Source organism: Notamacropus eugenii, chromosome 6 (genome assembly GCF_028372415.1).
Source record: "Notamacropus eugenii isolate mMacEug1 chromosome 6, mMacEug1.pri_v2, whole genome shotgun sequence".
NCBI lineage: Eukaryota > Metazoa > Chordata > Mammalia > Diprotodontia > Macropodidae > Notamacropus > Notamacropus eugenii.
This window is the reverse complement of record NC_092877.1, coordinates 15,202,355-15,215,602: the sequence shown is the minus strand read 5'-3', so window position 1 is coordinate 15,215,602 and position 13,248 is coordinate 15,202,355. Positions and strand designations below refer to the sequence as shown.

The 13,248-nt window shown below is 43.2% G+C and overlaps 1 protein-coding gene across 17 annotated transcripts in view; it reads left to right on the top strand.

Moving 5' to 3' along the window:
• LDLRAD3 (low density lipoprotein receptor class A domain containing 3) overlaps positions 1-13,248 on the top strand; it is a 272,380-nt gene that overhangs the window by 129,086 nt on the left and 130,046 nt on the right. Inside the window, exon 1 of one of the 17 annotated variants that reach the window (XM_072619133.1) lies at positions 2,744-2,905. The exons of the other annotated variants lie outside the window; for them this stretch is intronic. Coding sequence (XP_072475234.1) covers positions 2,827-2,905 — 79 coding nt within the window. The 5' untranslated portion in view covers positions 2,744-2,826. Of the gene's footprint in view, positions 1-2,743; positions 2,906-13,248 lie in introns of those variants that run through there. 17 annotated transcript variants of the gene reach the window in all.

Sequence of the window (13,248 nt, the reverse complement as noted above, 5' to 3'; positions counted from 1 at the left end):
CATAAAAGGAGGTTGTGAATCCCAGTTACAAACTTGCTTGCTTGTGCCTTCCTTCCTGACATTAGAAAGTCCTGGGAGCAGAGCCAACCCCTCAGTCCTTGGCATAAGAGACACCAAGATTCCAGTTCAGTTTAGTTTCATTCAGTTACACAGACATCTATTAAGCACCTACCTTCTCCTAGGTCTTGAGGATATAAAAGCAGAAACAAACATGGTTTGCCCACTTGCTCTGGAATCAGCAGAGCAAAATGGTGCCTTAACGGCCCTCTGCCAACAAGGTAACTGCTGTGCTTATGTTAAAAGCACCCAGGATTCCTTTGATAGAGGCAACCACAAAGACAGCTTTGTTCAACAACCCTTTTATCTTTATGGATCCATTACGCACACCAAGTGAGGCAGAAAAAAAGGAGACAGATGCTTACCTAAGGCATTTACTGCTGTCACAGAGGGCATCCTGCTTAGGGCCCAGAAGCAAACAGGACAAAGAAAGTGGGTTGGATTACATTTGGGGGATTTTCACAGCTTTTTCTACATTGCCAGACTACCCCCTAAATCAAAAATCTACCTTCTTAATGCCAGTTTTCTTCCGTTGTGACTTTCTGTGGCTACAGATAATGGAATGAAATCTCTGAAGAGTCAGAATTACAGATGATTCAAAAGGCAATGGAGTTAAGAAGACCTGAATTCAAATGTGGCCTCAGACAGTTATTATCTGTGTGACCCTGGTCAAGTCACTTAATTTATTTTTGCTTCAGTTTCCTCACTTGTAAAATGGGGATAACACAGTACCTACCTCCCAAGGTTGTTTTGAGTATCGAATAAAACAATGTTGGTGAAGTGCTTTGTAAACTTTGAAGCCTTATGTGAATGTTAGCTATTGTTGAGGATGATAATAATGACAAAGATTTGAGAAATCATTTGAGAAAACAAGAAAAAAGCAGAGACATGAAACAAAACAAATAGTCACCACCCTCAAGGAACTCACATTCTAATAAGGGAAGTCAACATATAAAGAAGAACTAGAGTGGGGTGGTGAGGGCAGAGTCTGAATTCTGGTGGTTGGAGGAGGAGGAGGAGGGTAAAGTGTAGGCAGCATGGTTTAGAGGTGACCAGGATGTGACATGATGACTTGATTCTGGGAAAGATCCAGTGAAAGCTCACCTATCGGAGCTCTGAGTTCCTGAGGCAGAGTTGGAGGAGAGGGGGAGAAAGATGGTCAGGGTATTGGCACCATGTTTTGGGAATGGCTAGGCATAAACTGATTGACTAGCAAAGGACTCAGGTCAGTCATCCATTGAGGAAAAAGAATGGCCGATGGGCTGGCCAAGTCCTGCTGTGATGCCTGAAGAAAGTTGTGAGCCTAGAGCAAAGACCAGTTTATTGGGTAGAATCTCTATGGGGAGGACATGGCAAGAATGGTACAAGATGAGAGGACAGGTTGCTGTAGAGCCACCATTGGAGGGTATCCCTACTTTGAAGAGGTTACAGATCAGAAAAGTTAGAGCTTCTATTTATAAGGAGCGAAGGAAAGTCCCGAGTGAGTAGCTGGTATATTTTTCTAAATCAAGGAATCCAGAGGCTGGGTGATGGAATGGAAAGCTCACAGGTCTAGAAGTTAAAAAATTCATGTGGAATGTATAATAGAGGGGATTCTTAAATTTACATGGGTCCCAGAGATCCCTCCTTGCTCTGAGCTTCTGTCATTCCAAACCCTAGATTTCTTGTTACCCCTATTTTGTGTTTAGCTATGTGATACTGGGCAAATCATTTTGCCCTGGGCCTCAGTTTCCCCATCTGTTAAATTATGGGGTTGGAATGCAGACTTTTCACCATCCCCTCAGTTCTTAACACACTCTGATTCCAAAGTTGTCATTGCTACTCTGTCCTCTTCTTCATGTAGTTTAGTTGCCTTACTTTCCTATTCTGTAAAATGACTCGGGTTGAACGAAATGGTTCCTAAGGTACCTTTCAGTTCTAAATGTCTCTGATGCTAAGAAGCGATGGGTCCCTCCTTTTTTTCTCTCCTAGCTCTTTGTTTGGACCTCTCCTTGGTATTTAGAGCTCCTGCCTTGTATTTGTTTCCTCTATATGTTTCTTAAGCTCCAGCATCTGCAGGGTAGTGATAATGTCTTATTCATCTTGTTTCCCCTATAGTGCCTTGTAAGGAACAGTCATTTAATAAGCATTGGTTTAGTTCTCTCAAGACTGTCCCCTCCCTGGTTCACGACTTGTCAAGAATGTTATAGACGATGTTATCCTTGTGCAAGAACAGCCTTCAGGTTCGCTTACAACTCTGAGCATCCCTTATGTGGATTTTTTTATCTCTTAGGGCTGCCCTGCCATGGTCTGTTTAAGGCATCTTTCATTTCTCCCTCTCATTAGGCTCCTGGAAGAGTAGAGACCGGGACTAGAGAAAGAGGGTGGGAATTTTCCTGCTTTAAGAAATTGTGGAACAGCTTATTCTAGGAAATGACCCTCAGCCTAAAGGATCGAGGGCATCAGGATCATCATTGCCTTGTACACAAGAGAGACACTGTAGTATAGTGGTTAGAAAGAGCTGAACCTGGAGTCAGGAAGATCTAGATTGGAATTCCACCTTTCACACTTACTATGCAGAGAAACTGGTAAGTGTCTAAGACCCAGATTGAGCTCAGGTCTTCTTGACTCCAATGCCAATGTTGAGGGTGTCTCCCATGTTACCATTATTTAGGGTGTTTATGATGTCACCATTGTTTTAGGGGACCCTAAGCTATCTTGAGCCAGTGGGAGGATAGGCAAAGGTGGGCAAGGGGCTATGTAATCTATGGATTGTATAATCGTGTTCTGATGCACACCAGAACAGAGAGCCATTCGCATGTCATCCAAGCTGTGTATTTAGCATTCAAGGTCCTGTGCCAGATTGTGGGTATGTTTTTTCTTTTCTATAATAGTCTTGAAATACAGACAGTAGGAGTACAAAGACGGGATTTTTTTCATCACTAACCTATTAATTCACTCGGGCTTTTATTTCTTTTCTCCCTCCCTTCTCAAGAGGCTTTGAAGTCTTAGATTTCAGGCTAACCTTTAGGAAACGAGAGAGGCCCAGCATCCTAACCAGCTTAGCTGTTGGGGAGGACCTTTGCAGTCAGAGGCAGTGACCCCTGGAGAATGGTGGGGCTGGTAACAAGGAGAAGCACTCCCTGTTTTCTTTAGGGCTCTAAGGTTTGCAAAGGGAGTCTTTTACAACAACCCAGAGAAGCAGGGGCAGAGCGGAGAGAAAGAATGATTATCCCCATTTCACAGATGAAGAAACTGAGGCCCAGAGATTACTCAGATACTAAATGTTGGAGCTAAGATCTGAACCTTGACTCTAAGCCCAGGGCTCTTTCCACTGTATCACACTGCCCACTATGTGGAGGGCAGCTAAGGTGGAACTATGGGCAGCGACACTTAGCTTCCTGATTCTCATTACAATTCAATTTAGCAAACCATAGAATGTAAGGTTCTTGAGGGCAGGGGCGGCTGTCTCACTTTTGTGGTACCACAGACAGTACCTGACACATATAAGGTGTTTAGTAAATTCTTATTCATAAATTGATTAAGTGTCTGCTATGTTCCAGGCCGTGTACTAGGGGCTGGGGACACATAGGCAAAGATGAAAACGACTCCCTCCACAGAGAGGGAGAAGAAGAGGGGGAGAGGGGACATTTACACTGATGAGAAAATACAAAAGATATTGGAAATCATTACATAGTAAATTGAGGGGAATGGGAGGAACTAAGGAGACTGGCAAAGGCACCATATGGAAGGTGGCCCTTGAGGCTTGAATGATGATGGGGCTCTAAGTGGCTTAGTGGATAGAGTGCTGGACCTGGACACAGGAGGACATGGTACCCTGGATAAATCATTTCATCTCTTTCAGCCTCAGTTACCTCATCTGTGAAATGGGCATAATAATAGCACGTGCCTCCCAGAGTTGTTGTGAAGATCCAATGAGATCATATTTGTAAAGTGCTTTTAAATGCTAAAGGGAGTAGGGGTGGGGGGAGTGTCTATGCGTCAGTCCATTTCGTGATATAGTAGATCAAGCCCTGGACTTGGAGTTAGAAGCTGAAACCTTAGGTGGGCCACTGACTCTCTGTGCAGTCACACAAGCCACTTAACTTCCATGGGCCTCTGTTTACCCAACTGTCAAATGAAGAGGGTTGAACGCCATGATTTCGAAGCTCCCTTCCAGCCCTAAAGCTCAGGTCCTCTGTACTTTGGCATTGGCAAAGACCATTGGCAAGGTTAGCTTTCCAGTTCCAACACGTAGTTTCCCCTTTTCTGGGAAGCAGGCTGAAATTCTGAGCAGTGCAGTCACACAGGTCACCTCCTCCTTCTCTTTCCTCCCCACATTCCAGGTTCCCCTTCACATCTCTCCTACCTGAACAAGCCACTTCAGACCTGATTCCTCCCCAGCCCTCATCCCTTGTTATTAAGTAAGAATTGACTGAGAGCAAGGATCCCTCCAGGCCACTGCGCTTTCCTCCTCATCCTCCTCCTTGCCTTTTCATGGGCTCTGAGCAGAAATTCTGGGGTCTCACAGGCCTTGAGTGGCCTCCCATTAACTCTAGTTTCAGCCTTTGTCTGGCCTGGTATTTTTCTTGGATTAGGAGTCGTTCTGCAGAGCCTCCTATCTAATGAGCAGCTTTCATGTTCAGAAACAAAGGGCAGGCAGCAGCTCCAGGCAACTTCCCTGTTTAATACCCAGCTTTCAGCAAAAATACTGGGTGTCTGTACTCTGCACATTCAAGGAAGGGGAGGGAGAAGCAGCATGCTGGGACTAGTGGAATGTTGCCTTCTAGACCCAGTGATAATGGAAAAGAGCCTTGAGAATCTGCTGAAGTGGGGGTGAGGAGGGGGAAGCTATGGGCTAAGGTATTCTTTGATATCTTTCAGCAGCCAAAAGTGTCCTTCTCTTAGATCTATAGTAGGAGAAGTGACAGGCTGTAATAGACAGAATATTAGACACGGAGACCATGTGTTCAGATCCCATCTCACACTTACTAGCAATATGACCACAGACAAATTTCTGAACTGATCAGTTTCCTCATCAACAAAATAAAGATGACAATAATGACTTTGTACCTGCCTCAAGGGCTAGGATATGGATCAACCGAGTTGATGTGCAGCATTTTGCAAATGTTGAAAAGTTAATTCAATAATGTGATTTTTTTCATAGCTAGGTTTTGTTTTTATATTTTCTTCATTTCCACCCTTTCCCACCTAAAGAGCCATCACTTATGACAAAGATTAAAAAAAAAGAGAGAGAGGGCTAAGAAAATAATTCAGCAAAGCTTACCAGCACGTCAGCCAGGTTTGGTAGCATCTGCAGTTTTTCACACCTGTTATCCCCCACCTCAGCAAAGGAAAAAAAGAAGCTACATCTTCTCACCTCTTCTTGGCCCACCTTGGTCATAACAATTACAGAGCATTCAGTTTGGGTTTTATGTTTCCTGGGGTTCTTTCCCTTTATGCTGTTGCAGTCGATGTATTGGTTTTCCTGGTTCTGCTTCCTTGATTACGTCAGTTCAGGTGAGCCTTCCCATGTTTTTCTATAGTCTTCATATTTATTGCCCTTTAGAGTGAAGGAATATTCTGTTACCTTTACTTAGAGCAGCTTTTTTAGCCATTTCCCAATTGACAGGCATGTCCTTTGTTTTTCGTTCTTTGCTCCTGTAAAAATGAATGTGACATATTATTAGTCATATCACAATTGACATGTGCACGTATAATAGTAGCTTGTATTTAAAAGTACCTGGAAGTTTCAGACGACCTCTGTGAGGTAAGTATTACCAGTATTACTATATCTGTTAAGCGAGTGCATTGCCCAGGGTCATGGAGTGAGTAATTGGCTGAGCCAAGACTTAAATCCTGCTTTCTTCATATCCAGTTCAGATTCCTTCCACTATAATAGACCTTTCCATGTGAGAGAATATTTTTCTCTGGATTTAGATTTGTACATCGCCTTCCAAAAAAATATTTATTTTTTCAATAATAAAAAGATTAAAAGTGAATAGATTGAGACCCGAAAGCTAGGAGCTTCATTGTGGATCTGTGTTGGAATTTTATTGGGTATTTTAGATCGCTTTTCCTTATATGTCATGTTCATACTGTTGTGTTCATCAGTTTTATTTAATTGTCTTTCTTTGTTATAAGGGAAGGTTCAGCTATATTTGGGAAGTGGCTATATTAAATTAGGCACCAAGTTTTAAAAGGACAAATGAAGAAATGACAGTCCCCTGCTGTAGGCTGACTCCTGTAATGTCCTCAGCAGCCAGAGAGTATAAGAAGTGGGATGAGAGTATCTCATAAGGAACTTCTCCCAAAGTTGCCCCGTCCTTGCAGCATATATTATTGATGTACTGTGGATTCATGGGACAGCAGTCCTGCCTTTAACCTCTAGTAAATTAAGCAAATATATCTTTAATCTGTGCCTCCTTCTATAGGGGATCCCTCCCACATGTCGGAGCCAACTTTGGAATGTCTTGGCATTGCCTGGGTTCCAAGAGAGGAGATAGATTGATCATCACTGGCCCCCATCTTTTTCTTATCAGGCATCTCTAGGGTGATAACCTTAAAATGAATCTTGGGGTCATAGATTGAGAGCCAAGGGACCTCACACACTTAGAGTCTTTTCTAGTTCCTCTCCTTTCTCAAAATGAGTCCCTTCCCTCTGAGATTATCTCCAATTAACCCTGCATATATGCTGGTAGTATGTAGCTGTTTGCATGCTATGTTTGCATTTTTAATAGATGAAGAAATGGAGGCGTAGTTCCTGTTGAGGGTCACCCAGCTAGTTAAGTGTCTGAGGTATGATTTGAACTCAGGTCTTCCTGCCTTCAAATCCAGGACCCTATCTACTACACCATGCTGCCTCTAAATATAATGAAATTATAACCTTTACCCTTAAAGAACTTGGGTTCAACCAGAAATATGGGCATTTGTGACTGGAGATGGCTCCCGGAGCACATATAAATGCATCCATGGTAGCATCAGCTCTCACTTTGGCTGTTATCTGTGTTGTCCTGTCTAGGCTGAGACATACATGGGCTTCAAACTTGTTTGGATGGTGGAGGGAGTTGGGAATATGAGGTTGACATCAGCAGCAGGTTTTTAGCTTTTCCTCCCCAATCTACATAGCAGGCAGTCTTTTCATTATGTAATAATAACTCTTCATCCTGACTCCAAATCCAGCAGCCTAGTGAGAACTTAGGTGACAGTAAGAGAGACAAGCCCCATGTGGATTACAGTGTCCAGTTTTAAATACACCATCCTTCTAGGGAAGATATTGATCCATACAGAGTGTCCAGAGAAAGATAACCAGGAGGTAGCGTGATGTTTGACTCAGTTATTACTGTTTTCTCATTTCTTATTATCTCTCTTGTGAAGTCTCCAGGTGAATGACTAATGCCAGTCCCCAGTCCAAAGTAAGGACCCGTCCAAATGGTTGGCTACGTCGTCTTTGGAACGCCAGTGTTGGATCAAACTGCTATTTACATTCAAAGAAACAGTTTATTTGTGCTAAAAGATAGGAGCTGGATTTGTGATTTCACTGATCTAGGGAAGTCCCTGATGGAGAAGAAACTCCCCCTACCAATACAAGTTAGCATTTTCTAGTCTTAGAGAGCGCCTGGTGCATTGAAAGTTTCCATGATTTGCCCAGGGTCACACAGAGATATGTATGAGAAACAGACCTTGAACCCAGACCTTCCTAGTTTTGAGCATGCATTGTTCTGTGCTGCTGCAGGAGGAGGATACTGCCAGAGGAAGGTGGGACCTGGCACAGAGTAGGCATTTAATAAATGCAAGTTGACTGACTGACTGACTCAACAAAGCTCCCAAAATAAGCACAGGTCTGACCATGTCCTTCCCCTTCTCTAGAGTCTAGTGGCTCCCTGTACTTCTCAGCCTAGTGTCTGGCTCTAGCTTCTTCAGCCTTACATCTCATCAGTCTCCTTCACTCATTCTAAAGATGAGTCAGAGTTGATTCATAGCTTTCCCCAGGATGGATCTGCCATCTCCCACCTACAGGCATAGGCACAAGGCATCACCCAAGGGTGCAGTATCCTCTCAATTTCCATCTCCCACAATCTTTCTTTTTCCCACACACCTTTCTCTGTGAAGGCTCTTCTGATTCTTCCCCTTATGCTCCCACTCACCCCAGTTGTTAATGCTCCCTCCCTGGTCACATTTATTTATGTGTATGTGGGTCTCCACCCCAGTACAATGTAAGTTTGTTGAGGTTGGGACCCTGGGATTTTCCCCCTTTGGGTCTCCCACACTTAGCATAGCATTTTGCATGCAGGAGTTGGCTTGGTGAACTTCATACTTGTTTCATCAAATTCCTGTCCCACCCTCTTTTCAACTTTCAGATCCCACCTTCTACAGGAATCCTTTCCCAATCTATTTACTTTGAGTATTCTCTCGGTTGCTTATTTCCAACTTATCTAGTTTTTTTTTTATCTTTGCATATTGTCTCTCGTCGGGCTGAGCCCCCTTGGGGGAGGGACTTCTTTCTTATCCCTAGTACTTAGCACACAGTAGGTGCTTAATAAGTGTTTATTGACTTAAGTAATTTAATACAAAAAAGAGCTTGTGTCCATGGAGGCCTTGAGAGAAAACAGCCTGGATTTAGAGGCCTGTGAGTGGTTTTGATTTGGATGGAAGAAACTTGGGCCAGCTGCCTGGAAGTAAGGAGAGAAGTCTCTGCTGCTGAAAATTTATGGTGGGTGGGAGCCTTCTGGCCCTGCCACAGTTACTTTCAAAGTTGCTTTGTGACAGGTTGACAGGCTGTGATTTCTCCTTCAAGCTGCAGCAACCAGGAAGCGAGCTCCTTCCCCCATGGGTACTGTGCTCCCTCCAGACCCAACTGGAAGGTCAGGCAGAATTCCTGTGGCATCTGAAGGCTCTAGGGTGTAAATACCCCCTCTGTGGCGGCCCCCAGGCAGAGGGGATACTGAATCGGGTAAAGGTTGGACCAAATGGGTTCTGAGGCCTTTCCCAGCTCCTGGAATCTTTCATTAGGAGCCTCCTCGTGGGGCAGAAGACTGGTTAGTCCCTCCTCTATTCCTTGGCTCAGAGAGCCCATCTATGTTTTTTCCAGAAAAAAATATAAAATTGAAAGCATGAATTTCTTAAATGAGCTTCAAGAAGCAGCATTACACAGTAGATGGAATATCAGATTTAGAGAAGACTCGGGTTCAGATGCAGACTCAGACTTGCTGGGCAAGTCACTTAATCTGAGGAGCTGGTAAGAAATGGGTATCCTGATAGCACCTACTTTCCAGGGCGGTTGTGAGAATCACATGAGATGTTATATTTATAGTGCTCTGCATGCTTTCAAGTATTATATATTGGAGTAAGAGTAGTAGTATTAATCATAATGTTAATTATTATCATAACCCCCAATGGATAATAGTTTCCAAAATGGAGGCCATGGAATGGCTCCAGGGCGTTTGTGATCAGTGAGTTGGAGGTTGGGAATAAGGGTCACATCCTAGCTTCCCCTTGATAGTCAATTTGGGGACCACCCTACTCCTACCCCCATAAAGCCCAATATTTTCCCAGTGTGCCCCCTCTGGCTGCTATGTAAACTCCCATCCTCCCTTTCTGTACTAGCGCATTCCCTTTAGGCATTTATACCCTTACTCACCTGAGCCCTGGCATCAACGGCTTTGCAGATTCCATTGGACAAATTCTTTCCCACCCTCCTTTCTGCTCCCTTATCAACTTATGGCTGTAGCAGGCATCATTCAGTTAACTCTACCCGCTTGGCTAGCTTTGCCCCCAGGGAAGCATCCATTGAGTGAGAGACCCCCTGCCTTTTTCAGTTTTGATGGGACAGAGTCAGATAAGTCTCACAGGATGAGCAGACATGGCTGTGGTACAGTCGACCGTATAAAGCTCATTATTCTATCCACTCCCCACCCCAAAACAAACACTACCTCTCTTTGGATTTTCCCTCTGACCACCATGCTCCCGGTCACCCAGGCTTACAACTTCAGTCAAATTCTCAACTCTCGCTCCCCCTGTACAGACAATCCACCACCCAGTTTGACCATTTCTGCTGTTGCCACACTTCCACATCATTTTCTCTCCAGTCTTATCCAGCCGCCATGCCAGTGCAGTCCTCCCTCTTTGCCTCTGGCCTGGACTACATGCTGGCCTCCTTTTTAGCCTCTTGCCTCCAGTCTCTCCTTCCCTGAGCTAGCCTCCATAAAGGCATTTTTGCCAGGCTGACCATGCCATTCACTTACCCCTGTGGTTCCCTTGTGACCCTGCTGTCAATGACTTCATCTTTAGCTTGCCCTTTTAGCATTTCTTTCTCTGATTGGGTTCTATAAGGTACATAATTATTAGCCCAATAGCACATGTGTCATATAGGGAAATGGACTAAACTTGTCATTTCATTGATAAAGAAAACTCCTGGATGTGGAAACTTCCTTTACCAATGCAGACTGCTACCTTCTCTGCAACTTATAATCTTAGAGAGCCACTTGGAGGGTTCAGAGTTTAAGTGACTTACCCGGGGTCTCATAGCTAATACATTAGAGAAGTACTTGAACCTGGAGTTTGCTGCTTTCAAATGTAGCCTTCTATCCAATCCTCTCTATGCTCTACTGACCTTAAAACAAAGAAATAAATGGATGGATGGGCGGATGGATGAATGGATGGATAGATGGAGAGGGACAGAGAGACAGAGAGAGAGAGAGAGAGAGCAGCAAGGTGACTCAATGGATAGAATGCTATGCCTGGAGTCAAGACGACTCATCTTCTTGAGTTCAAATCCAGTCTCAGATACTTCCTTGCTGTGTGACCCTGGGAAAGTCATTTCACCCTGTTTGCTTCAGTTTCATCTATAAAATGATCTGGAAAAGGAAATCATTCCAGTATCTTTGCCAAGAAAACCCCAAATGAGGTCACAAAGAGTCAGATATAACTGAAACAACTGAACAACAACAAAAGGTGGATACGTAGATGATGGATTGATAGGTGATAGGTACATAAATAGATAGATAGATGATGGATAGATATTGGTAGATAGGTAGATGATAAATAATAAGTAGATAGATTGTTGATGGTGGTAGATTGGTAGATAGATAATCGGTAGATGGATTGATAGATTATGGGTAGATATGGTAGATAGGTGATAGGTAGATGGATTGATAGATTATGGGTAGATATGGTAGATAGGTGATAGGTAGATGGATTGATAGATTATGGGTAGATATGGTAGATAGGTGATAGGTAGATGATAGATAATAGATAGGCAATATGTTGGCAGATAGATAGATAAATAGATAATGAAGATGGGTTCTCAAAAATTATCCTGAGTTTCACAAAAGAAGTTTGGAAATCACTGTTTTACTGGATCGAGGAGGAGGTAAGTATTTCAGCAATGACCCTAAATCTCTAATCTTAGATGAGGTTGGTTTTTTTTTTACTGTGAAAGTCTGACTGTGAAAGAAAGGAGACAGTAATGAATGAGAATGTTCTTTAGAGAAAGAAAGTGAAGCTTAAATCAGGCTAGAGAAGCTGCTGAGAAAAAGGAGTTTGGGCAAAGGCGGGGTGAGTCCAAGAGGGGCGTGGAGGAGAAATTCATTGTGAGGCTCTTATTTCTTCCCTGCTTTTACTCATAACTTAAAACTGCCTTTGATTTCATTACACACACACACACACACACACACACACACACACACACGTACACACAGACGGATGCACACATGTGCACACTCACATGCATACACATGCATATGCACACATACATGTACACATATGCACAAACACATACCCCTCCCTTTTCTTACGAATTGTCCCTTGAAGATCATTTTTCAGAGCTGGGCTATGCCTTTATTCAAATACTCTTTTTTAAGGTGGAAACTATTTGGTTTTCACCAAAATTTCTGCTCCCACATCTGTTCTTAATCCCAGGGACTTAGATCCACCATCCTGAAGTTTTTCCACTAAGCAATGACAAGTCTCAGGAGGCCAACGTCAACTAAACCACATTTATTACTAAATAAAAAATTCAAAATAAATAAAAACGTCTGGGGAAATAAGGCTGCGAGGTGGGACAGTGATTGGAGGACTAGACATGGAGTCCAGGAAGACTTGAATTCAAATCCTTCCCCAGACACTGGCCAGATGACTTTGTGCAAGTCACCTAACCTTTCTCAGCCTCACTTTACTCATCTGTAAAATGAGAATGTTAATAACACTGACCTCCCAAGGTTGTTGTGAGGATCAAATGAGGTGATAGTTGGAAAGAACTTTGAAACATCACACCACCATATAAATACTCGTTGTTAATAATAATAAGACAGAAGGGAGTTTCTAATCATACCCATACTAGAACACCTGGAATTTTTTTCAAAAATATAACAGAGACAATGAATTATATTTGAATGTGTGTTATGTATATCCAATGGAGTATAAGCTCTTGGAGGGCCAGGACTATTTCATTCTTATCTGTTTTGCCTTAATAAGTTTTTATTGGTTAATCAATCCAGACACACCCCTGCACTTCCGCCCCCCCCCCCCCCCCTTGTTCTAGGCCTGATTTCGTCCCTGGAGGGAACTCAAAGTTTGGAAACTCCCTTTGCTGGGACAGACTGGCACACTCATCTCACCTGGAATTCAGGGTGTCACTGCCTGGGGCTCCAGGAGGTTAAATGACTCATCCATAGTCACATAGTTAGTATTGGTGGGAGGCAGAGCTCGAACCCAGGTCTTCCTGGCCAGGTCCCAGAACTCCCTTTCCTCCAAAGCCTCACGTGGATCCCCCCCATACATGCACTCATATACGCACACATGCACGCACACACACAAGCTGTCACACTCACATACACACATATCCTCTTATCACATACTCATACACGTAAGCACATGAAGTCATACCTACATACTCACACATACACACACACAACACACTCATTCACAAACATACACACGTACACATACATTAAAACATACAATCATACTCACACATTCTCCTATACACAAACACATCATACACACATATATGCTCACACATATGCTTACATATACATACCCATACTAAAACATACCATCACACTCACATACTCACACATTCTCATATACACACATATGCTCACACCACATACGCACATAGTATCATACACTCATACACACGTACTCATATACATACATGCACCTTCATTACATATATACTCACACATACCCATGTATATATACACACACACA